Source organism: Indicator indicator, chromosome 27 (assembly GCF_027791375.1).
Source record: "Indicator indicator isolate 239-I01 chromosome 27, UM_Iind_1.1, whole genome shotgun sequence".
NCBI classification, from domain to species: Eukaryota; Metazoa; Chordata; class Aves; order Piciformes; family Indicatoridae; genus Indicator; species Indicator indicator.
Window position 1 is genome coordinate 10722740 of NC_072036.1, and position 24370 is coordinate 10747109.

A 24370-nucleotide genomic window follows, 5' to 3' on the forward strand; every position below is an offset into this window, starting at 1 on the left:
TTATATGTGGCACATTAAGGGTTGGGAATTGATGGTTGTCTACTGTGGTTTTGAGGACAAAGTGATGGTGTCTATGTAGGTGACATATAGAGTTTATATTATATTGATGAAGAACTTTCATAGTGTAGGTAACGACTTTTACTGGATGTAGAGCGCACGATGTAGGACACTATTTTAGCTTGCAGGGTATAGGAGTACAGTGGCATGGTGACACAGAAACATATATAGAGAAGATTGGATTAGAGAGTAGATATGTACTATAGGTGACTTGAGTAGTGAGCGGTCAACATAAGACATTGTACACTAGAGTGTTACAGTACAGTGTTGTAGTATTTTGACACACACACATATGGGAAGGGTGGACATTAGACACTTATTTCATACAGAATATTAAACAGTATAACGCAGTAAATCAAGTGATTCTTCTTACACAGATTGGGGAAAGAGATTTGTTTTTCTGGTGATTTGCGGAGATATATGTGACACGGCTAAGTGGGGTGGAATGGTGTGGAGTTTATGGGAGAGGGTGATAAAGGGGAGTGTGGTATGGAGTGGGTGAGGGGTGGGTTATGAATGGTGTTGTGTGGGATAATGGGTTGTAAGTTGTGATGAAGGAATGTCAGGTTTGTGAGTATTGTTTGAGGATTGGGTAGGGGGGATTTGGGGGGAGGAAGGTATGTATTGGGGTGGTTTGGTTGTTGGTGATTGTGGGGTAGGGTGGTGTGTTTTTGGGATGGTAAAGGTTTGTTGAGGGATATAGGTTATGGGGTGAAATGGGTTTGTGGGGGAGGAAAATTGAATAAGGGTGTGTGGATTGGGATGTGGAGGAATTGGGGGAGAGGTGATAAGGCATAGTGGGGGGTGGTGGGGGATAGGATGTAGGATGGGTGGGGGGGTAGGGTTGGGTAAGGGGGTGGGGTAGAGGGGTTAAATTTGTTGTAGTGGTGGAGGGGTGTTGGTTGGATGAATTTTTAAGGGTTGAGTATTATGGTAGAGGATTGATGGGGGAAGGTGGAAGGATGGTTAGTTGGGTAAATTTTATGGTATATTGTTCATGATTGAATGTGGAAAAGATAAGGGATTGTTGGGTTTAAGACATGTGAATTTGATGATATTAATAGTGTATATAATGGTTTGTAAATATTTATTTGTTTGGCGTGGGTTATTGTAGGTTGTGTAGGAAGGAATAATTAAGGATATAATTGGGGGGGGTGGATATTGTAAGGGGGGGTGGTATGAAACTATACACTGTGGTATGGTGTTAGGGTGGGGGGTTTTTGGGGGGTATATGATATGGATATAATGATATTTTGGAAGTTATTTATTTTGAGGAGGAGGGAAGGTGATGTTGTGTTAGGGTATAAGTTTTGGGAATGGGGGGGTGGGGGGGTTGAGTGTGTGTTTGGGGGGAGGGGGAAGGAAAGAAATTGTGGGTGGAAAATTTATGGTATGATAATTAGGGTGAGTTTGTGTGATTTGGGTGAAGGTATTGAAAGTTGGTGATTGTATGATGGAATTTTAGGGTTTTTGATGGGTTATTGGAAGATAAGGATATATGAATGGTTGGGGTTTTTTGGTGAGAGAGGTTGTAATTTTTTAGAGATATGAAAGAAAGGTCTGAAACCATTGTGAGAATTTGTATTCTTCTAGTCTGGCAAATAAAACTCTGCATTGCTAGAGAGAGAAGGCAAAAAAAAAGGTAGAAAATGAAAGCTGAAACTGATTTCTTTTGCTGTATGAAAATTCAATACATTCTTAAGGAAGAAAGGAACATGCTGAGAAAGTCTGCAAATGGCAGGGAGTGAAAGATGACTTTGATTTCTAATGGCATACAACTGATTTTAGCTGAAGAAATAAAAGCAGCATCTGTTCCCAAATAAGGATACAACAAAGGATTTGGAACCATTGCTTGGTCAAAAGCCATACAGACCTGGGGATTTTGTAGAGGGATCTACCTAGGTAGTCATTCTCTGTCTAAAAATATTGTTAGAAATGGAAGCAATTCTCCACCTAATTCCCAACGAGTGGCCTCGAACCAGGCTGTGAAAATGGCATCCTGACAAGGCATTCTGCTGTGTGCTGGTGGATCACAGCTGCAAGTTTCCAGGTTAGAACCTGGGAAGCTCTATGTACTCTCACTTCCACTCCCTTCTGCAGACTATGATTTTTTTCCCATCCTGGAATACACCCAAAGCAGAGGCAATATTTCACCCTTTCATCAAATATCCTGCCACTGGCTTGGACAGGGTAGAGAGGATCAGAAAACACAGAAGGATTTGAAGGGAGGTGGGGGGGAGCAACACCTTGAGTTTGAGAGAAAGGAGGAATAAGACTTACTGAAAACCTTTCTTCCTTAAGAACAGGGAAAAAACCCAAGGGCCAAATTGAAGTACCTCAGATTGTCAAAGACTAGAGAGAGTTTATTAGTATCAACTGCTGCAGGATTTTAAGATGACTGTTCTGTAGGACACTGAGATTGGGACAACAGCAGCAGGAGGTTTTGTTTTTACCTTCTGGCGGCCTGTTAGATGTTGCCACAACAACCACCCCATTTTGGAACAGGTTTTCAAAAAGCTGCTTCAGAATCATGGCATCAGCAATGTCAGTGACCTGTAGGAGACAACACATTTGTTTCATCTTGCTTTCAGCTTCTGCTGCAATAGATCTGCAAGTGGCTTTGTAGCTAGGAAAAAAATGCTTGTTAGTGAAAGCCATGCAGAAAGATTCTAATTACTGCTTGGTGAGGAAAAAAATAAAAGGGATAATTAATAAGCAGTGAATGTACCACAGTCTTTCAAAACTTGCCCACTCTTTATTGTGGAACTCTACCATTTCTTTACCAACCACTGAATGATTCCATGTTAACTTCTATTCTAAAACTACAGGTGGGAGACACAGAAAACAGACCTAAACATTTAAGGGGCCTAATTAATTAGAAACAACATTAAAAAAAAAAAACCAACAAACAACCAACAAAACAAAACCAACCCAAAACCAGAAGAGAGAAAGAAAATCCACACCAGCTGTTTTACATTTCTATTACCTTTGAGGCAAAGGTTTGCAGAGGTGAATTTAAATGGTCATGGGCCTTTAGAAATAAAGACAAGTAGCCAACTAGACATAATCAGCTGCTGTTGAAAATAGAATGATATGACATAGATACCATTGTGTGATTGTTGCAAAAAAACAATTCAACAGATGGCCCATCACAAAAATAAGCAATTTCATTGTTCTTTTTAAGTGCCTTCTATTACTGTCCATGAATAATCAAAAGGCACTGCAGTCACTTCCAGCACAGTCAGCCTCTTCTAACCTTCAGGCACAAAACATGGATAAAAACTAAAAAATGGGTGGCACAAGTGATACTGGGGAAGGGGGGGGGGAGGGAAAGACTGAAAAACAAGCCATAAAGTAAAATTTCTTCAAGTGTCTACATTTAGCTTAACAAACTTGCTTTACAGTACCAAGAAACAAAAGGAAACAGAAACTACTCTGCAGAAATGAAAAAAAATATTAATAAATTTTTTTCTGAAGAAACCCTTTGTAATATCAATTTGTATTTTACAGGAGTTCACCTGCAAGGGATCAGCAGTGGTGGGTAAGTGAAGCATCTTTATTATCATTACCCTTGTTTCTCCTGTATTCCCCTCATTCTGCAGCCACTTGTTGCATTTGGACTTAGCAAAAGCTCAGTTCTGAGGCAATGCAGAAAGTGGTGGCATGCTGAGAACCAGATGCATTCATTACACAACAGACTGCCAGACTGATGTGCTTTCACCAGGTGAGATGGGTCTGTTGTGATAGCAATGCACCACAAAAAGCCCTTAACCAGTATCAATTTTTTCCCCTACTCCACCACCACCCCACCCCTTATCATTCTCTCATTTCTAATTGACATTTCTGGGATGAAGACAAAAAAAAAAAAATCCAGACAAACACCTCTCAAAAGTTTTGTCAAAAAGCAAGAGGCATTTTGAGAACTGAGAAGCAAATATGAGCTCTTTGTGTGTATTATAGCTTCAGAAAGCCAGGAAATTTCTATGAGGTAAAGTAGGTAACTAGATGGTAACTAGACTAAGCAGTAGGGCCACAGCAGAACCACAAAGATGATCAGAGAGGAGAACCTCCCCTATGAGGATAGGCTGAGAGAATTGGGGTTGTTCAGCATGGAGGACAGAAGGCTCCAGGGAGACCTTAAAGCAGCCTTCCCCATCTGAAGGGGAGCTGGGAAAGGACTTTTTGCAAGGACTTGTAGTGACAGGATGGGATGGAATGGACTGAAGCTTGAGGAGGGCAGACTTAGACTGGAGATAAGGAAGAAATTCTTTACAGTGAGGGTAGGGAGACACTGGAACAGGTTGCCCAGGGAGGTTGTGGATCTCCCTTCCCTGGAGGTGGTTCAAGGCCAGGTTGGATGAGTGGATGAGGCTTTGAGCAACCTGGGCTAGTGAGAGGTGTCCCTGCCTGTGGTTTTTTGGGGATTTTTTTAAACTGCAATAGAGAACAAAAGCAAAAGCTGCAAATTAACAACAAGAAGAGCCTCTTAACAGAGAGAATGGAGAAATTTCATTAGCATTTAAGAGAAAAGATTTTATGACCTAGTGCTGCTTTCTAGTATGACTCACAAAAATAGAAAAAGATAAAGAAAAGAAAAAAAAGTAAAGAAAAAGAAAACACACCAGAGTAACAGGTAATTTACATATGTAAGTGCCTGAGACTCAGTCAGCCACTGATTGGTACAGCTCCACCTAATGAATGACAAACATAAGCATGTATTAAAAGCAATTAGTATTAGCACAAAAACAAGAGCTTAATTTTTATTAGCATGCAGGTTAGTAAAAAACTCCCTAAAGTGCAGCTTAAGTCCAAGTGGTGCCCATGGTATATAAAGATGAACACTGTATGATCATTCAGCTTAGCAGGACTGGGGATTCTGTTTTCATCACCAATCCTACCCCAGGCTACAGTCACACACCAAAATTAAGAGCCTAATTACCTGCATGTAGTTATTTGATCACTAAACAACTCATCTCTTTTTTTATTGGCCAACCTCTGTGTTCTGATACATCAAAATTATAATTACAAATGGCTTAGCTCTAACCTTCTTCTGGGGCTGCTAAGTTTGGCTGAGGCTTTTTAGTTTGAGGAAGAGGAGGCTGAGGGGAAGCCTTACCACCTTCTACAACTACCCTGAAAAAAAAGCAGGTGCTGGTCTCTTCTCACAGGTAAATAGTGACAGAACAAAATTTTTCACTGAAGGAGTGGTCAAGCATTGGAACAAGCTGCCCAGGGAGATGGTTGAGTCACCATCCCTGGATGTGTTTAACGGTCCTTTTGTGGCACTTAGCGGCATGGCTTAGTGGTGAATTTGGTAGAGCAGGGTTAACGGTTGGCCCTCAAGGCCTCAAGGGTTTTTCCAACCTGAATGACTCTATGAAAACAGAGACACATTTTTAGAGTGGCTGAAGACTTCTGCGATTTGGAAAAAGACCTGCATATTGAAATTGTATGACAAACATAAGTAAGTAGCAATGCCTCAATCACCTGAGAGCCTCCAGTTCAGGTAAATGTTGACCAAAATAAAAAACCTGCTTCAAAATGGCCAAAGTCAGAAGCTCAGTTCCATGACTAAGGTCCTGGTTACCACAGAGAATTTGCAAAAAGAAACATTTAAGACACTGTAATTATTTTTTCTTTTTAATACGAGTGTTTGGCACACACAAAACTACTTTGAGAAGTGCTGAAATATTTTTCTCCATTAATTAGGCAACTCCCTACTTGTCAGTCAATTCCCCAGGCTTTGCAACAAGATTCACCTCAGAGTACTTCTGGTTTTAGCCTACTGTCAGAGATGAATGTGCAACCTCAGTAATGCTTTTGTCTTTTGAAGTTCTGCATTTGGGTTCCTCTGAAATATGAGCACTAACAGTACTTTTTGCTGTTCCTGTTACAACATCTCTCAGAATAAGATAAATAAATAATTCCAGCCAATTTTTTTACCCCAACAGGTATTTGAAAGCAACCGAAAGTGTTTAAAGCAAATCTCAAGTTTTCTGATGTTTCCTCCACACAAACATTTTGAAAAGTAGATAGACCCAGCTTGACTTCCCATCTGTCAAAACAGACAGCAGCCTTGTCTGCAAGCCAGAGCAGTACATGTTCCAAGTCTCCAGCTCTTTCCAGTTTCATTTTAATCTAGCAATTCTTTTAATATAAGTTAGAGGAAATGGCCACAACACACACCAGGGGAGGTTTAGGTTGGATATTAGAAGAAAATTAGAAGAAAACTCAGACACTGGAACAGGCTCCCCATGGAGGTGTTTGAATCCCCATCCCTGGAGGTGTTTCAAAGAGGCAGAGATGTGGTGCTGAGAGACATGGTTTAGCACCAGACTTAGTAGTCAGGTAATGGCTGAATTGATGATCTTAAAGGTCTTTTCCAGCTGAAACGATTCTGTGAATCAGACTGCAGTGAAATGTAACCATTAACCCCACCACAACTGGGGAAATGAGCTGCAAACATCCTGAATCAGATATGGATCCTTATTGTCTGTGTTAATTGTGTCACCATTGTGACTTGTGCTCTTCTGCTCACTGCACTCCTTTATGACTATTTAAGCAGATATAGTTCTCATCCCAAATTCAGTGCCTTCTGCAAAATTTCAGGGAACTCAGCCTCCTCTTCAGTAGGCAAAGCCTGCACAACCTTCCACATTACAGAAAATCAGTCCTGAAGCCCAGCTGTTCAGAAAGCTGTGAATTTAGAACATTTGTACAACCAGATTTTTTTTTTTTAATTCACTTAATCCAAGGCTTAGATACACATTTGAAAGTACACATCTTGTATTACTTTCCCACGGTGACCCACCAGAAAAAAAAAAAAACCCAAACCAAACAAGGTGACTTTCACAAGTGACTGATGTACCCCAAGCAAGTCAGCAGAGGGAGCAGGCAATCGATTTGGGAACAACTACCAGTCTGTACTCTTAAAATGAGGAAACTTGACAGACAGCCTGGAAACACAGCTGATTGAAGCTGCCAAATACCTCCATCCAAAAAAAAAAAATTATCAAGCAGTTCTAAACCTACGTTTGTGACATGCTCTTAAACCAAAATTCACAGGATATGTAAAACAAATGAATCAACCACAGATAGTTTTATGAGTTGGGATCCTCCTTTTTTTGTATTTAGTTGAATAACAGTTTCTTTCAATGTTAGTTACATTGATATAATCTGGTACTGCCATGCAAAAAGGCTCCAATAACTCTAGGAAAGAGTTTAGGTTGAATTTGACAGGTGATTCCCACGTCCTTAATCACACTGAGACACTTTTCTTGCATTATATGAACTATACTGTGATGGTTCCTGCTCTAAACTACTCATGAGTCTCTTAAGCTCTAAGGTATGTAAACTCTTCCATAAGCAGTAACTAGACTGGTAAATGAAAGCACTAGAAAGGGGCTTCAACTGCTAACTTGCACCTTATTCCCTGGAAAAAAAACCCAATCAACTCAAAACTTCTACAGTTCATGACTGGTCAGTAATTCAAATGCTGCCGTAGCAGTAACAATTGTCATATTTTAAGATTAAAAGTAATTTTATGAAGCTTCTCTTGAAGCTGACTTCTCACCTGGAATTCATCAAAACATAGGAGAGCAGCCTCTTCACTTATTTCCTCTGCTACTGGTGCAATTGGGTCATATGTTTTGGCCATAAATCCTGGCTTCCTTTTTGGCAAGCTCTGCTTGAGGCGATGTATTCCTTAGTTGGTAAAAGAGGAGGAAAAAAAAAAACAAACAACAAACAAATATTCCTTATTTATTTTTCTAAGATAGGGAGAACAAAATTATTTAGCTGCCAAATAAAATGTCACCCAGTCAATTAAAAATAGAAAAGCTGCAAAGTCTAATTTCAAGAGGACAAAACAGTTTACACCCACATCCAGGCATTTGTTTAAAGCCCAAAGATTCTGCTGTTCATATGTTCTTGGTTAGAAATATGTACAATAAATATCAGAGAGCCCTTGAATGCCATGCACTTATAGTAGCACTTAAAATCTGATAGAAATTATCTTGCTCCAATTCATGACCTTAGTTTCAGTTTCACTTTGTAATTTGGCATTTTCTGCTTCAACTGTCTGAGTATGGAAAGCCCTTACAGTGTTTAGAAATCTGTGCATGCTCTAAAGGTATATTTAGAATGCAATTAGTTAAAGAACTTTACATTTTCAAATGTAAATCTGATGACACTAGCACAAAATAAGATTATTGCATCCATATTTTACTGTCTCATGGACTGTATTTCATCTGACTACAAACAAAGGTCCTGCAGTGCACCGTTGTTAAAACACAACTGACAAGAAATGGAAACAGAAGACCTCAACAGTGACTCAATGATGACAGAAAAGAGGGCACTAAAAGTGGCAGAATGATGAAAGCTCCCCAAGAAAAACGAAGCTGTCACACCACTTGTAAATGACAGCATCAGCTAAGAATTCCAGAGTATTTTGAAGTCACAGAATTCAGAAACTGAAACAAATTTTTAAATATCTCAGAGTATCTCTGTCAAAACAAAGTACTTTGAGGTCTCTTCCAACCTTCTCGCTTCTATGATCCTATACTTGATCCAACCTGTCAGAAAAACTTCTGCAATGAACTTCCTCCTATTATCTTCTCCTCTGAATTCCTGATCTGCCAACCAGAACAGCTCTCCCTCTCCTTGGTGTTTATACCTGACTTAGTTACTGCTTACTCAAAATGCAGATTGAATCTAACATTTATTATTCCAGTTTCAGCAACTGCCTTCTTCAGATCTCATGTAAGCTAATCAGTAACTGGAAAACACTTAGTTAAGGATTTAATCCTAAATATACACTCAAGTTTTCTACACAATCAGGTACACAGAATCTTTGAGAAGAGATACTTGAGAAATAATATGAGATTAACACCTACTCTGATATGATAGACAATGCTCAAATCCTTTAACTTCTCTCTTATTTTTTACCTTTTTAGCATACATATTGCAATAAAGTTAAACTGATTAGTAGGATGAGACAGACTTTTTTTCACAGATATTGTTATTTGATTTACAAATTCTTCTAAATACCTGTGTGTGCACTTACTCTGGTGTACATCTAGCATGAAGCCATGAAAATGGACTCTCTTTTTTCTTTCTACTTCCAAGTGAGAATAGAACATGTCCATCACCATTGTCTTTCCTGTGCCTTCAAATAAAAAAACAAATACCCAAGAGGTAGTTAACTTAAGAACAGTATGGACTGATTACAATAATGATTGCTCATTAGAGAGGGGCAATGGTTTGAAATTAGAGAAGAGGAGATTCAGATTGAATGTTAAGAACAAGTTCTGCACCATGAGGGTGGTGGAACACTGCAACAGGTTGCCCAGGGAGGTAGTTGAGGACCCATCCCTGGAGCTATTCACGGTGAGGCTGGACAAGGCTGTGAGCATCCTGATCTAGTGGAGGATGTCCCTGCTCAGTGAAGGGGTGTTGGACTAGATGACCTTTGGAGGTCCCTTTCAACCCAAACCATTCTATGATTCCATACTCTTCCACCAAGTCAGTACAAAACCAGACTGTGTGAACAACAGCAGTTATATTTTCTGTTCAAAAACTTTGAACTATATTTTTATTTTTGGTTTAAAATTTTGATCCAAACAGAGATGGCCCAAAAGTTGCACAAATGGCTCCCTAAGCATCCATGAAATCTCTTTAGTATTTCCTCTTGAGGACTGAATGTGTTTTCATGCTGTGTTGTTGCAATTAGAATGTATAAATTCATCCCATGGCACCCTCAATTACTTCCCAAATTCCTTAATTGTGTTTTTAAGTATTAGTGAGTAGGCAGCACTGAACAAAAGCTATACATGGTAAGAGAGTCCAATCCAACAGCTTCCAGAATTTGGAGTGTAACTGCATCAAATAAAATCGTAACATGGAAGAAAACTAATCATGGAAAAATTCATTACAGCAATAATTCCACACAAAGCTTTCAGCCACTTCAGAATTTGGATATAAACATGCATTTCAAGAACATTCCATGGATGCTGCTGAAACTTACCAACATCTCCATAGACATAAAGACCTTTGGGGGCTTTGGCTTTTGCAAAAAGCTGCAAATCAAGAGGAAAAAAAATAGATTAAATATGGGGTAAAAACAAAGGCAAGCACATTGCTGGGGTAAAGTAAGAAAACAGGTGCACTGCACAAAATCACAGAATTGTCAGAATTGGAAGGGACCCCCAGGATCACCTAGTTCCAACCCCTCTGCCATGGGCAGGGACACCCTCCACCAGAATCCGTGATTCTGTGAGATCAGGCTGCCCAAAGCCACATCCAGGCTGGCCTTAAAGACATCCAGGGATGGTGCTTCCACCACCTCCCTGGACAACCTGTTCCAGTGTCTCACCACCCTCACGGTGAAGAACTTCTTCCTGGTATCTAATCTAAATCTCCCCTGCTCTAGCTTGGATCCATCTCCCCCCATCTCTCCCTACCTGACACCCTATAAAGTCCACCACCAAAGCAGCACTAGGCAGCAATGTGTAACCTTGAATAAATCATTAGCTCAGAACTGGTAAGCAATTTTAATGTTGCATTTGTGCAAATTCTATCAAAGAGGCCAAACAAACACACATGCAGGATTTAGTTGGGGGTTTTCAATCCTTGTGAAAACAAGGCCATCTCCAGTCTTAGCACACATGCCTTTTGACCAGCACACATATAAAATGATTAAATGTTTCCCCATCCATCACCATCAACACAAATCCTTTTCCTCATTAAGCCATTTGAACAAACAGCCCTAGGAAAAAGGATATAAAATGAACAGTATTGAAGTATTCATAGAGATATCTACTATACACTTAGTAAAGCAGCTCTGCTTAAGATTTAAATCATTTGGATGAAATCAGGATTGCAAAGCCAGTGAGCATTGCAGGGTCCCCTCTCTCCACTTTAAATGCAGAATCACCTCTGGTTTAAACATCAATGGAGTCACAGTAAAAACAGGCACCTGTATAGGTGTGCATGTCTGTGTACACACAGATATGCAAAATCAAGCAACTTGTAACACCATGCAACATACATGTTGCATACTGCAAGTTGCAAGCTGCAAGTTGTAAGTTACAAGCTGCAACTTGCATGTTACAACATATTCTTAAAAGGATCTTTTCAACATACTGCTTTTATTAATAATTTTCTCAAGTGAGTGATGTTTATCTTGAATGAATCCTGCCTAGACAATTTTTAATCTCTTCCTATTACTCAGGACACGTGTTGTGACACCTAAAGGTTTATTCTATTTTATTCAAATATATTTTAATTAAAAAAAAAACAAACAAAAAAAGAAAAAAAAAACACAACTTGCAATAACAGCAAGACTTTCAATTTGAAACAGTCCTCCCCCAGTTATTGTGCATAGACACTTACAAGCAGAATTCTGCAAAGAAAAAGTGGAAATCTTAACAAAATTTTAATTAAATTCATGAAACTGAACTGACATCCCCAAACACACTGCAGATGAGTATTTGGTTATTTCAAACTGCTCCACTTCCAGACTTCTATGAGCTGAGCCAAAACAGAGGAAAACGATAATTGCAACCCTGTGGTCTCATTTGGAGCTGGCTAATTGCTAAACAACTTAAATTTAAAGCACTTCTCAAAACCTAGTGCCACATTTAAAGAAACCTAGGAGTCAGCAGCAAAACACTGATTAAACCTGAACTAAAATATATGATCAAAAGGTAGAAAGATGTCTCTGGTCTATATAGGAGCAGTTTATTCACTAAACAGGAGAGCACAGCTCTTGTGTAAGACCCACTCTCAGGTTTAATTCAGAGCTGTATTAATAGCATAATCAAAACTCTGCATCACCAACCTGTGGCTGAGCAGGGTTTCAGATGTTCTGAAACAGTTCCACTAATAGCCAAGGCTGCAACTATCTGCAAGTGCTTTGCAAGCACCCCAAGAGAACGTCAGGGGGGAACATTTTTCAGCGTGTGCTTTGGGAGAGAGCTTGCACTCCTTAAAAGCACCGAAGCTCCAAGTTACACAGAGAAGAAAGGAGAAGTGCAAACAAAAATCCAAGTGAGACATTCACTGAATTTCATTCTTTTTTGTTGCAGATGAACAACAGCCATTCCGACAAGACAAAAGACTACCACATCACTTTTTTTTTTCTTTTTGCTGTATTTGTGCAATTTGCTGTTTCACAAGGAATGACACTAAGCTAGAAGAACAAACTGGGGTGTTTAGAGCACTGCTTTACCTCTCTTTGTAGAGGTTACAGAACCAGGAGTAATGCATTATGGCTTTTTTTTTTTTTGTCTCATTCTGAAGTGTTTATTAATTACATTTAACCATCCTGAAGTCTGTCTTTCTGAGTGTATTTTCTCATTCCAGCACTTATCATTTCTGGAAAACGTTACAGAAAAATGGGAGTTTTGGCTAAAGGAAACCAATATAATGGCTTGGCCTTCACAAAAGCCTAAATAAATCTCTAGCTGATTTTAAAAAAATAGTTAGTTGTTGTTTTGTTGTCAGGGTTTTGTTTGTTTGTTTTTGTTGTTGTTTGGGGTGGTTTGGTTTGGGGTTTTTTTGTGAGGACAGCAATTTTTTGAGTAAGACCTAATTGCTACAAAAATAATACAACAAATAGATATTGTGGCAGATCCAAACACATTTGCTGAACTGAGCATCTCTAAAAGCAAAGTAAATGCCAGAAAAGCTCTAAATCCTCTTTAGCCAACTGAAGAAGTTTGTAGGAAATATTTTATACATTCCCCTGTCAGAAGAGATGTTATTCACACTTTCAGGATACTTTCTTCCTCAATCTCAAATGTATTTTATAACATTAATAATAACAACAACAACAACAATAATAACAGCAGCAATATATTATGGATAATAATAGTTATAATTATTATAATTTCTTTTGTTTGTTTGTTTTTTGATATTGTTTGGGGTTGGTTTGTTTGGAGTTTATTGTTATTGTTGGGGTTTGTCGGGGTTTGTTTGTCTGTTTGTAAAAGGAAAACATCTATTTTAGTTTAAAAAAATAGCTAAACTCAATTGGTAGGCTTTTAACACTGAAACTCAGACATCCTGCTTGTCTCAAATTATTTTGTGTGATCATAAAATAGATTTTAAAATTATTATTATAATTTTAAAAATTATTCTCATACATCTTCTGAAGCCTGGAAGTTGCAACTCATTTCCTGGGAATATTTACTGTGATTTGAAAAACTTTTAAGTGAAAAAGCACGTCAACACTGAAGTGGTTAATTAAAATATACAAAATCCAAGAGACAAGTCTCCAAACAGCAGATTTTATTGGTTCTAAATACTAACAAAACTGTCACTTTCTCCCACTCTTTCAGGTCTCCTTTTTGGTTGTAAGCTGAACACATTTTCAAGGTCTTGAATGGTGTTTACTACTGTTCATACCTCTTTTCAAGACATGACCTCACTTATAATTGAGTTTATTTCAAGTCATTAGCACAGCAACTCAACAACTCTTAAGATGTCCCAATTGGTATTATCTTGAAAAGATGGGGACCTAAAATGTCTATGCAAACAGTTACTGCCTTGAACTCCTCTATTGAGGGGCTCTCAAAATATTCCAACATACAAGGCCATGCTCTCAGCAAGTTGAAGATCAAAGTCATTGTTCAAATTTGAGTAATAATTTAGAAAAACAAAAGCCTACTTGGTTTGCAGCAAGACTAATTGGGTTTTTCCCTCAAATTCATTCCAAGTTGATGCAAAAAAAAAAAAACCAAAAAACCCAAAACAAACCAAAACAATAACAACAAAAAACTGTATCATGAAAAAACACACAGAGTTTTATTATGAAAGGAAATGGCTCATGTTGTGTGTCATCCCCTCCAGATTATTGATTTCAGAAAGCTTTGGCCTGTGAGGTAATGCAAGTCCCTGGGATAAACACTGAAATGTGTCTATTGTGTCTGATATAAATATTTACTTCCTAATCCTACTTGTAGTGACTAAAACTATTTAGATAGAAAATGACAAATGAACAAAACAAAACCCAAAGCAGATCATTCTTGTTCAGAAGGGCAGTAAGTTTCTATTTCTGGAATAACTGTTATTTCAGAAGAGGCTTCTGCAATCCTATCACAGAAGAAATCGAGCAATAAAATAAGAAATATCAGACTGCAGAAGAGGCTGACAGAAAGAGGCTGCTCTCTGTCTCTCCTTTTCCCCCTTTTCTTCACCTCAACCACATTCTCTTCAATGACAGGTTCAGGCAAAATGAGCATCCCTGAAATGCTGAGCACCACTATTTTTTATTTCTAAGAAGCTGCCAGCAGATTCTTTACAATGCAGGAGATTTCATGCTAGGAATAGGTTAGTCAAATTGCTAGAAACCTGAAAAGGCAAAGAGTCAACCTACAAACTACTATAACTGATTGACATGTTTGACCTGCAAAAAATCATTTCATTCAGATCTACAAAAGCCCATTAAGCACAAAACATTGAGGAAAACCAGGGGAAATGTTTTAGCATAAAAGCAACTGAACATCTACAGCATGAGGTTTATCTTTCTCTTCCTAGCACGTTCAATGTTACAAAGCCTGAGGCCTTCAAGAGAGGAGAGTGCCAATGAGCTATTCACAAACACAGATTTATCTGTGCCCTGTAACTTTAGAACCTCCTGGAGACACCTTCTACTAGCTCCATGAACTATTTCCACTCATCTGCCTACACAAAGCTCATTAAACTCAGGCCAACTGCAGAGAACATTACTCACCACCTCTTCTTGGCATTAAAAGCCTTAGTTCTATTCTTCCAAAGAGAACCAAGTCTTCAACAGCAGCCCTACTGTGGAACTCCACAACAGAAAAAGTGTATTTTACTTACTTGAAAAGCTCCTTGACAGATGCAGACACCTGGCAAGTATATGATGCCACTGCCTACAGCTGGTCCAGTCCTCTGTGGCCATGATTTTACCTATTCACAGCTGTAACTTATTCTGGGCAAAACCTTCATTAAGGATGTTGATCACAACTGTGCTGAAGCAAAACCTAGCCTGCACTGGAATTTAAACCATAGTTAATGTGGCTTCATTTCATCACAAAAAGAGATAAATTAGCAGGCTTTAACAGATTTACACAAAACTCCTCTTCTGGAGTTTTGATGCATGCCACTGTACTACAGTGCTCAACCTGATTATGAGTCTTCTAAGATTTCCACAGAGATAGCAAACTCCAGAAGAAAAAAATCTCCAACTAGAACAATATTTATCCCAGTAGTGATTAGCTCTACAGCTGCTACTGACTGTGGCATTTGTTCCCAGGTACCAGCAAGCCATGCAACGATTTTTCAAAGCTGATTTCAAATTAAAGCACAGAATAGAAGCAATGTTAAATAAAAGAGAGGAGTGTTTTAAAGGAACTAATGAAAACCACATTCTCAATCTAAAAACTGGCTTTTGACTTTTTCCTTTTAAGAAAGTGTCAGTCTGGCTTCACTGCAGGCAGCTTTGTTGTACAGGGACAAAGTAGCATCACGATTTCCTAAATAGAATAAGATTAGTATTTGTTCTCTACAATAAAGACTTTCTTCTCTATTCATGCTTTCCAATCAAAGAAACAGTAAATAACAAACCCACATAATGCCTGATCTACAAAGCCATTACAAGACACCTGCTCTAACAACTCTAATGATTCAGGGCACTCCAGTTAACACAAGTCAGCTCTCCATACTATTCTCAAAGGCAGTGCTTTTAGAACAGGCTATCTAAATGTCCAGAACACTTTTCCAGAAATAAACAAAATGCTCTAGCCTACTGATCCTCAGGCTGGACAGTAACATCAACACCTTCATCATAATAGATTTTCTGAAGGATGATAACGAATAAACATCTGGCAGTATGTTCAAAAGATAATGCAGGAGCAAAGCCAGATATCTGGTTTCCTTTTGAGTGGCTTCCTCTTTTACTGTCCAGTGTCCAAAGGTGTGATGCATAAAGGATGTTGAGAAAGACTGACAGGAGATTTATTATCAAGGTCTGTAGATGACAGCATGCATTGACTGCAAAATGTGAAAGTAACTTCTGATGAAAAATAAAACCAAAGCATTGCAAGAGAAAGAAAAACATTCAGTGGCTGGCTGGGAAGAGCAGTGACAGCTATCATACAGCCTCCTCTTAGGGTTAGGGAGGTGTCTGTCCACGGAAGGCAGGGAAATTAAGATAATGATGGCAATGAATATTTTGCCATGTTTTTTTCCCCCAGTTCTATGCTTTTATCATCAGACTCTCTTCTTCTTGTTTCCCTTCATGTTTATGACTATTTATGCTGACTCAAGTGTTTTGATCAGGTGCAAATGGAGCATATTCAGTGGTCCTTCAGCTTCTGTGCACATCTATGGTTGCCTAATATGTAGCAAGTAATTAAATGTCTTATCTACTTTGCTGGGCACTAGTTTGGTTTTCTGGGGTATAAATTGAAATTTATACCACAAGAGGCAAGAAAAGCCAAGGGGGGGATTATCATACCGGTCCTAAAGATGCTACAACACTATCAAGACTTGCAGGTGCAAGGCCACAAGCTCAACAATCTGACAATAACAGTATAAGAACAAGACAGGAAAAATACTGCTACAGAGGCTCAGGAAAACACTGCATCAGCAGCTTCAGGGAAAAGTTACAGGGCTGCAACAGTGGGCTGGTAGCATCAAGAAGGGTAAAGCACTATGGTTGCTAAGGTGCTGTGTAACAGGCATACATCTCAATTTCTCTTAATACTCTAAAAAAAGAGCTGTGATGTCCCCAGAAACAAAACTAGGGTACAGATCACACCTCTACCTGCTTTCCTTACCTCACCTGGAGACTAACAACACTGGAAAGAATAGATTTTTTTTAAGTCATGTCTTATTGACATTATCATGTTTTTCAAAGCTAAATTATTTAGAGTCTCCTGGATAATTCCACTTATATTCATTGTTAGAACACAAAACATCACTGCTCAGTATATGTAACACCTGTTATACCAGTGCTTGAAAATTAAAACCTGGCCTAGGCCCCCCTTCCTATAGCCAAATGACACTTACTTTTTTTTTTTTTTTTTTAAAGTAGGCAGTGGATATAACCAAAATCATACTACATTTTCTTACAGAATTATTTCAGTATATTTGGTTACTTCTAGAGTGCCACTGGAATTTTATAAACTAAACAAACAAAAAAGAGAGACCCAAACAACAAAGAATGATCTATCTCTAAAGACCCAGTTGCAGAAGTAAGAGATGTTAAAGACAGGAATTTCTGTATTTTAAGCATGCTCTTATGAGCAAATATAAATGCAAAAAAATTTAAATATTTCTATAATCATAAACCTCACCTTTGAAAGAAGATTTTTTGAACTGATGCTGTAACCTTTGAGGCTCTCATGCAACTTCTGCAGGTGCTGCACAACTTTTCTTTGCTGCTCATCATTCTTCAGCTCTTCTTGCTTAATCAGAAAGTCATAATGTTCTAAAGGTCCATGGCAAACCAGTAAGGCTCTGGCATTAGCATCTGTAGGAGTACCAGGGGCTGTCTTCTCACCTCTCTGAGCTGTGTATGCTGTAGAATGAAGAGTGAATGATTAATAGGGAAGTTTTGATTAGCATCCCCTTATATTCATAAAGAATTCTGACTAGTTTACACAAAGATGTATTTACATCACTTAGCAATACAGCTGCTAGAGCACGTTAGCCCTGTGTTTATCATTAAATCACCATCCAGCTTTAGCAGTAAACATCTCTACTAGTAGGTTTGAACAGTCATTTTTCTTATTAACAAGCACACACCAGGAAGCCCAGCTGGAGAGTTGGTAAGATTTGGATGAGCTGTTGCAAGGGAAGTTTTGTTGTTGTTGTTTCTGTTTATTTTTTGGGGGGTTGTGGTTGGTTTTGGTTTGGGTTTTGCTGTTGTTGTTGCTGGTTTGTGTTTCTTGGGCTTCTTGTTGTTTTGGGTTTTGGGGTTTTTTTTGCTCTTGTTGGTTTGGTTTGGGTTTGGTTTTGTTGTTCTCTGTGGTTTTTTTAAAGTAACTGGAGCAAAATAATTAAAAAAATTCCAAAGTTCATTTCTCTAAATAGGTTAATCCTTCAGAGAGCAGTGGGCTTAACTAGACAGAAAGAATTTAAAAGCTTGCAAACAGGAGACCAAAACAGGATTTCTGTAAGCAAGCTGAAAAGAGGCAAAGACCACACCAAGCAAAGCAATAGCTGTGAAGCTCTGCTCTGCTGGCATTATCTTCTCCCTAAAGGTAGCAGGGCCATCTCCAAGTAGGAATTCTGTACATATACATATATATACACACACACATACATATATATACATATATTTATTTTTATATATATATATATATATATATATATAAAAGTCAGAATTCCTAGACATAAAGTGATATATAACTAGGAAAGAAGATACAGGATTCCAAAGAAGCCTTCCTAAATCAGTAAGAATGAAAATGCCAACCTGAAATCATAAAATTTCCTTTTAAGTGGGGAACTAAAGACACCTTCAGCAAATTGCCATTAATTTACCAGTGCAAAGGTACCTACGCCTACATAAAAAAAAACATTTAAAATGTGTTCTTAACTCAAGGGAGCTTCTGCTCTGGAAAAGAGCAGCAAATTGAAAGACTAATCAGTGTGTTGTTTAGTTTTCCTACTGCCACTTAGAACCCTTGTCTAAGATGACACAGGAAAAAGGTATGTGAGTTTCAATGACACTGCTTATGAAAGCAACAGTCACAGCTGAGGCAGGCACTAGAGTTATTTATGTACAAAGACAATCTGAAATGGGAGCTCGGTTGTGTCATACCACAAACTGATCTTGATAGCAGAAGGTTGAGAGCACAGAAGGGCAACCGAGATAAACACCACTCATCCTTGTAATCCTTGGGTTTTTTCCTAGCAGTTGCATTTCATTGTGTAAGGTTTTGAACTGTGATGTCTAAAATCTGTCAGAAGATAACTCCCATGACAAAAAATCCTAGCAGGTCCTTGTCTAACTCCTATTCCAGGGCATGAAGTTCATCTTTGCCATCTTTCCGTGAGCGCAGAAGGCGACAGCTTTAAATTTATTAATCTGTGAGTTTTCAAGCAATGCAAAAAAACTTCATGTGAGTGAATTTCAGGCAATTATTCCCTTCTGGGAGAGAGAAAGTGCTCTACTTCCACAGATGAATTCAAATTTGGTCTCTTACTGCTATCAAATGAAACATCTTTTTAAACACATGACTAGAATTGTAGACCTTCAATGAGGTGAAAAATAAAAACCATGACAGGCAATATCCAGGACACATCCAGGTGGGTTTCAAACGCCACCAGAGAAGGGGAATCCACGACCTCTCTGAGCAACCTGTTCCAGTGCTCTGCCACCCTCAAAGTGAGAAGTTTTTCCCTGGGTCGACGTGGGACCTCCTGCGTTCTATTCCATTGCCCCTGTCCCTGGACACCACTGACAAGAGTCCATCTCTCTCAGACGTCATCCTGAGAGCCCAGGAGAAGCTCTGGCAGACGCCAGCGTTCCCGCCGCAAAGTGAAGCGTTTAAGGAGCAACGCACAGAAAGCCCTTTTTCGCTAACGGAAAGCGGTATCGTAAACTCGGGAAGCCATGGGGCTCCCTTCACAGATCCCCTGCGGCTCCAGGCAATCCGCGACCGACTCTGGGCGCCAGCCCCCGCCCGTCACTCGGGGCTCCCCCGGTGCTGTCAGTGGACACGCCGTCCCGGCCTGCCTAGGCGGCGGAAGATGAGGACACGGGCAGGGCACGGGGTCGGTGCGCGTCCCGCCGGCTGTCCCGACCGACAGACACCGCCGCGTCCCCTGCCCTCGACTCGGCTCCCCTCTGCCCGAAGGGGAGACCCGCGGCGCGGCGCAGAAGGACGCAGGGGCCGGCGCGGCCGCTGCACTGTGCCATCCCTACGCGGTGCCCCAGCAGCGTGTCGCTCGCCCGGCTGCAAGCTGGGCAAGGCAGGGCGCAGGGCCGGCTCCCCTCTCGGTGCGGCGGTACTGACCTCTCCACAGGGCCGGTAGCAGGCGGGCGGCTCGCCGCGCCGAAGCCCGCAGCAGGCAGCGCGCAGTAACCAAGGGCGACACGGGTGCCGCCATCTTCCCAGCCTCTGCAGCGGGAGTGCGGGGCCCGCTGGGAAACGGAGTTCCGCCACCTCGGGGCAATGGCCGCAGTCTGTCGGAGGAGCTCTATCTCGGCTTGTGCTGGCCCAGTCGATTCACTGGAGGCCCCGGGACTCTCTCCTTCCTTTTGCCGTCCAAACCAAGCCGCAGGCTGTGGGGCAACCCCTGGGGAGCCGGGCGACGAGGAGAGGAAGCAGAGCCGGCGGCGCCCGCCCTAGGGCCGCACTCGACGCGGAGCCGCTCAGGCCGCTCGGCCCAAGTCGCAATTCACCGAGCACCGAAGTGCCACACTGGTGCCACTACACCACTTCAGTGCCGTATCCACCCTGCCAAAGTTTCCAAACAACCTCCTTGTCGCCTGATTTGTATCGTGCTGCAACCTGGCTGTATCCGATGCAGCATCTTTCAGGCTGTCGCTGAGGAGTTTTTGGCAACTGAATTTGCATTTGTTGATGCTTCGTAGTTTGTGGTGTTTGTTTACCTTTAAAGGCAAATAATACGTAAAATAATACAGGCAAATACTTCTAAAATCTTAAGGACAAATATTCCTGGTCAGAGTTACAGCCTAGTTGGCACTTAAGCACTTTAGGCATCAACCACTTTGATGCCTATGAGCATAAGCTACAACAGCAAGATATAATAACGTAAAGCTATGATAACATAAAAGCAGATTTCCCTGAAGGTAATGCAAAACTTAGAGACTGATTCAGCCCCATAAAGCTTTGTCCATGGAGATACCAGTTCAGACCACCAGCATGGGAGCTCCTGAAGGCTCCTTGGGAGAACGCAGACCTCATTTGGTAGGTACCTGCTTGTCTTATCCAGCCAACTCCCTTGTGACCACCAAGCTCTCTAGACAGGCACAATGCAACAAGCCTGTGCTCCAAGAGAAAGGCACTGGCATTCAGGAATTACTATCCATGTTCAGTGGCTGGCCCTCTGTTGCCATCAGAAATACACCCAAAGGTCAGGATGAAGCTTCAGAAGATGCTGCCTGCAGAGTGTGTCGTGCAAGAAAGATCTGCTCATGGTAAAAGCACAAAGGAAATGCTTTAACTGACTTCCAGGTTTGCAGCTTCAGAATTCCTGTCTTACTCTAGCATTAAATTTCTGTGCCAACAGAAGCAAGCAAGCAAGTATTTTTCACAGAGTATTAATCAACTTTTCTTTTTGGAAGAGTATAGCAAAATGTTGCTATAGGGCACCATAGAACAGCTTGCAAAGAGAAGTTGATTATATTCTAAATAGTATTGCTAGTTTTTAAAATAATGTTTATGATACTGAAAATATTAAGGGATTGAAGTTGTTCTAACGTGTTCACCTGTTTTAAAATACGTAGTTGCTCCAGAGACATATTCAGTGCTATATACCCAATTAAGTAGTGAAATAGACTGTTAATTTAGCACATTTTAAAAAGAGTTGTTTTCAGTGCATTTTCTTTCATCTTTCCTTTATTGAGCATTTATTAGTTTTGACTCATTCTAGCATGTTATAGCTATCAACACCTGTGCCCATTTAGGAATGAATTCCAGTACAAATCATAGTGAATTGAATAGACTTCTCCAAGATGCATCACAATTGTTGCAATATTTTTAGAAACTCAAAACAAGGAAACAAACAACTTCAGTAAAAGTGATTTAAATAACAAATAACTTATCTTTATAAACAGCTTATCTCCTTGAGAACAAAGAATAAACAAGGCAACAAGAGCTGGGTTTTCTTCCATTATTAACTCAGATCACAATACAAATGGGTGAGATGTCAAGAATAATTGGAGAAAATGACAGCATAATCTTCAGCAGAACCATCTGATTTATTTAAATTGTCACTGTTTTTTTTTCTTAACCTTGTTACCCCAGGCAGCATAGAAAAATTTCTCATTGGGATCTATTCTGATATTGTCTACCTAAGTGAATAAACCTTCTGCAGTACTATGAACTGAAACATCACCAGAGATACGGCACACCCCAACTGTATCTGCACTGGGTGATAGCACTTGGCAAAAGCATGTTTTGATGTTAACCTAAAAGAACAGGGCTTTCATTTATACCCCTGTAGATTAGCACAGGTGTCGTCCTGTAACAGATACAGATCCTTTCTGTGGTACATTTGTATACTTGATTCCCTATCCCTTTGCTCTTCTCCAAAAATGTGACAATGCAATTGTAGAGAAATTAAATTGACATTTGTTCAGCCCAGCTTACATTATTAGTCAGCATTTAGTCTTTGGACCCACAAACAGAGATGACCTCTCTCTCTCCAGGTTTGAAATTTGGTCCCAAAGTTCATGTCAGAAACAGAAACCAGAATGAAAACTTTCGTTTCTGAATTCGTGCTCACCTTCATCCTGAAAAGAACCTTTCTAGCAAACAGAAACAGCTATTGATGATGTAACTTCCATCTCATGGAGCACAAAAAAAGATACAAAATACAACTCAAAATAAGCAAATGCGTTTGCTGAGTGTTGGAAGGAAATAAGGAGGCTCACAGGACTGTGACTTCCTCCCTCCCCTTCATTCCTTCTTTTCGCCTCATTAGCCAGTGTGGCTTTCACATGATGTTAATGGGAGGCTAATCATGAAGTGGGGGAGCATCTTCCCCTTCACCTCCCAAGTCAGAGGATTTGTGTTTAACCTCAATTTAAAAAACAGATCATTGCATCCTCCTTATTTACCAATGCTATTGACACACAGGCACCACAACGTTTACAGCCTGTAGCTAGCCTCTGTACAGCTCTCCACCACCAGCTGTCTCTGTTAGGAAAAGGAGGCAGAATAGTTTTGCTGAGGTGGTGTTCCATGGGAAAAACACTTCACTTACTCCTCACTCTTAGTACTTACCCAGCATGAGAACAAATTAATTTCTTGATTCATCATAGGCTCACCAGCTTCCCCAGCATAGAGTATTAGGCACTTTGTTGTTTCTTTGCAATAGATAATGAAACCAGGCTTGCCCAGGAGGCAGACAATACTTAAGACAATACCACATATTTGCAGTCAGATGTGGTAGCACAGGTTGTGTAACAAAACGAAAGCATGTGTATTTCAGTAGAATTCCTGATTTTTTTCCTGCCTTGCTGCAAGACCAGTTTAATAACTAGTATAATTCAGGTAGGGCTCCCTTTCACTCCCACTTTGCAAACTCTTGTCAGTTTAATTTCTGTTTATAAGTGACTAGCTGGCAGCTATTAGCAGAAAGGAAGTATGGAAGGTGCACTAGTAAGGGGCAGAAATAATGCTGGATGAGCGATGAGTAGGATATTCACAGAGAAGTTAGAAAGCAACCACCTACTGTATACTACTGCTTATGTGGATGGGCTAATTTTGTACTTTGGGTTCATCTCTGCTTTCTGATTATCTTTTCATTAATGTAGACAGCTGCTACTTGGCAGATCTTCACTTCGAATGTCTTGGATGCGAGCTACAGGCAGCCTGCTATTTTACTACTACCTAGACACAGATTTTTAGGGAAGAAAAAAAAAAAGAGAGAAAAAAAGTTATTTTCCTACAGTCTCATTCTACCTGGATACAATGTTGTGTAGACATAGAAGGCAGCACCACCGAACACTTTTCATACAGAAGGAAAATTATATATGCTTTAAATAATTGGAAGGGTACCATTATCAGATATAAACAAATTCTGGAAGATCTCTAAGATGACAGAGTCATTTAGGAATATTAGCATGTGTTGTTAAAACCTTCTTTGGTTTAAAAAATCCCGGTTAGGCTGCTCCTGCACTGACTAAATCTCATCGCCGCTGCCTCTGCTCCTGATCCGTGCTACCGCACAAAGGCTCCATTTCGGCCTTACCAGAGGCCGGGCCCAGCCAAGCCCTTTCCTCCCGGGGCCGCACACACCGCACAACCCTCCCCAGCAAAGGCGAGAGGGTACGCACAGCAGAACCTTCCGTGACCGAAAGCCGAGGGCTTACTGCCCTGCCTGGCGACCCCGCGCCGCCCTCTGCAGCCAGGCCGAGCCCCACGGCGGGCGGGCGGGTCCCTGACACGGCGCACGCCGGGGGCTGTAGTTCAGAAGTGGAGGCCGCGCCGGGCCCTGCGGGATCGGGGCGGCCCCGGAGAACTACAAAGCCCAGGCTGCCTTGCTTCCGGGCGACGGGTGCGTCCGCGGGCGGCGGTGTGGGTGCGCGTTGCCTGGCAGTCAGCTGGCCGCGGGGCGATAAGAGGGCGGGCGGCGCGGGGCGGCG

The 24370-nt window shown here is 40.6% G+C and overlaps 1 protein-coding gene across 1 annotated transcript in view; it reads right to left on the bottom strand.

Annotated features, from left to right (window-relative positions):
- AFG1L (AFG1 like ATPase) overlaps positions 1-20142 on the bottom strand; it is a 45996-nt gene extending 25854 nt beyond the window's left edge. The window contains exons 1-6 of the mRNA XM_054393035.1: positions 20049-20142; positions 17382-17605; positions 10082-10133; positions 9122-9223; positions 7631-7761; positions 2511-2610 (exon numbers count right to left, since the gene is read on the bottom strand). Coding sequence (XP_054249010.1) covers positions 2511-2610; positions 7631-7761; positions 9122-9223; positions 10082-10133; positions 17382-17605; positions 20049-20142 — 703 coding nt within the window. The remainder of the gene's footprint in view (positions 1-2510; positions 2611-7630; positions 7762-9121; positions 9224-10081; positions 10134-17381; positions 17606-20048) is intronic.
- Between the last annotated feature and the right edge of the window lie 4228 nt (positions 20143-24370).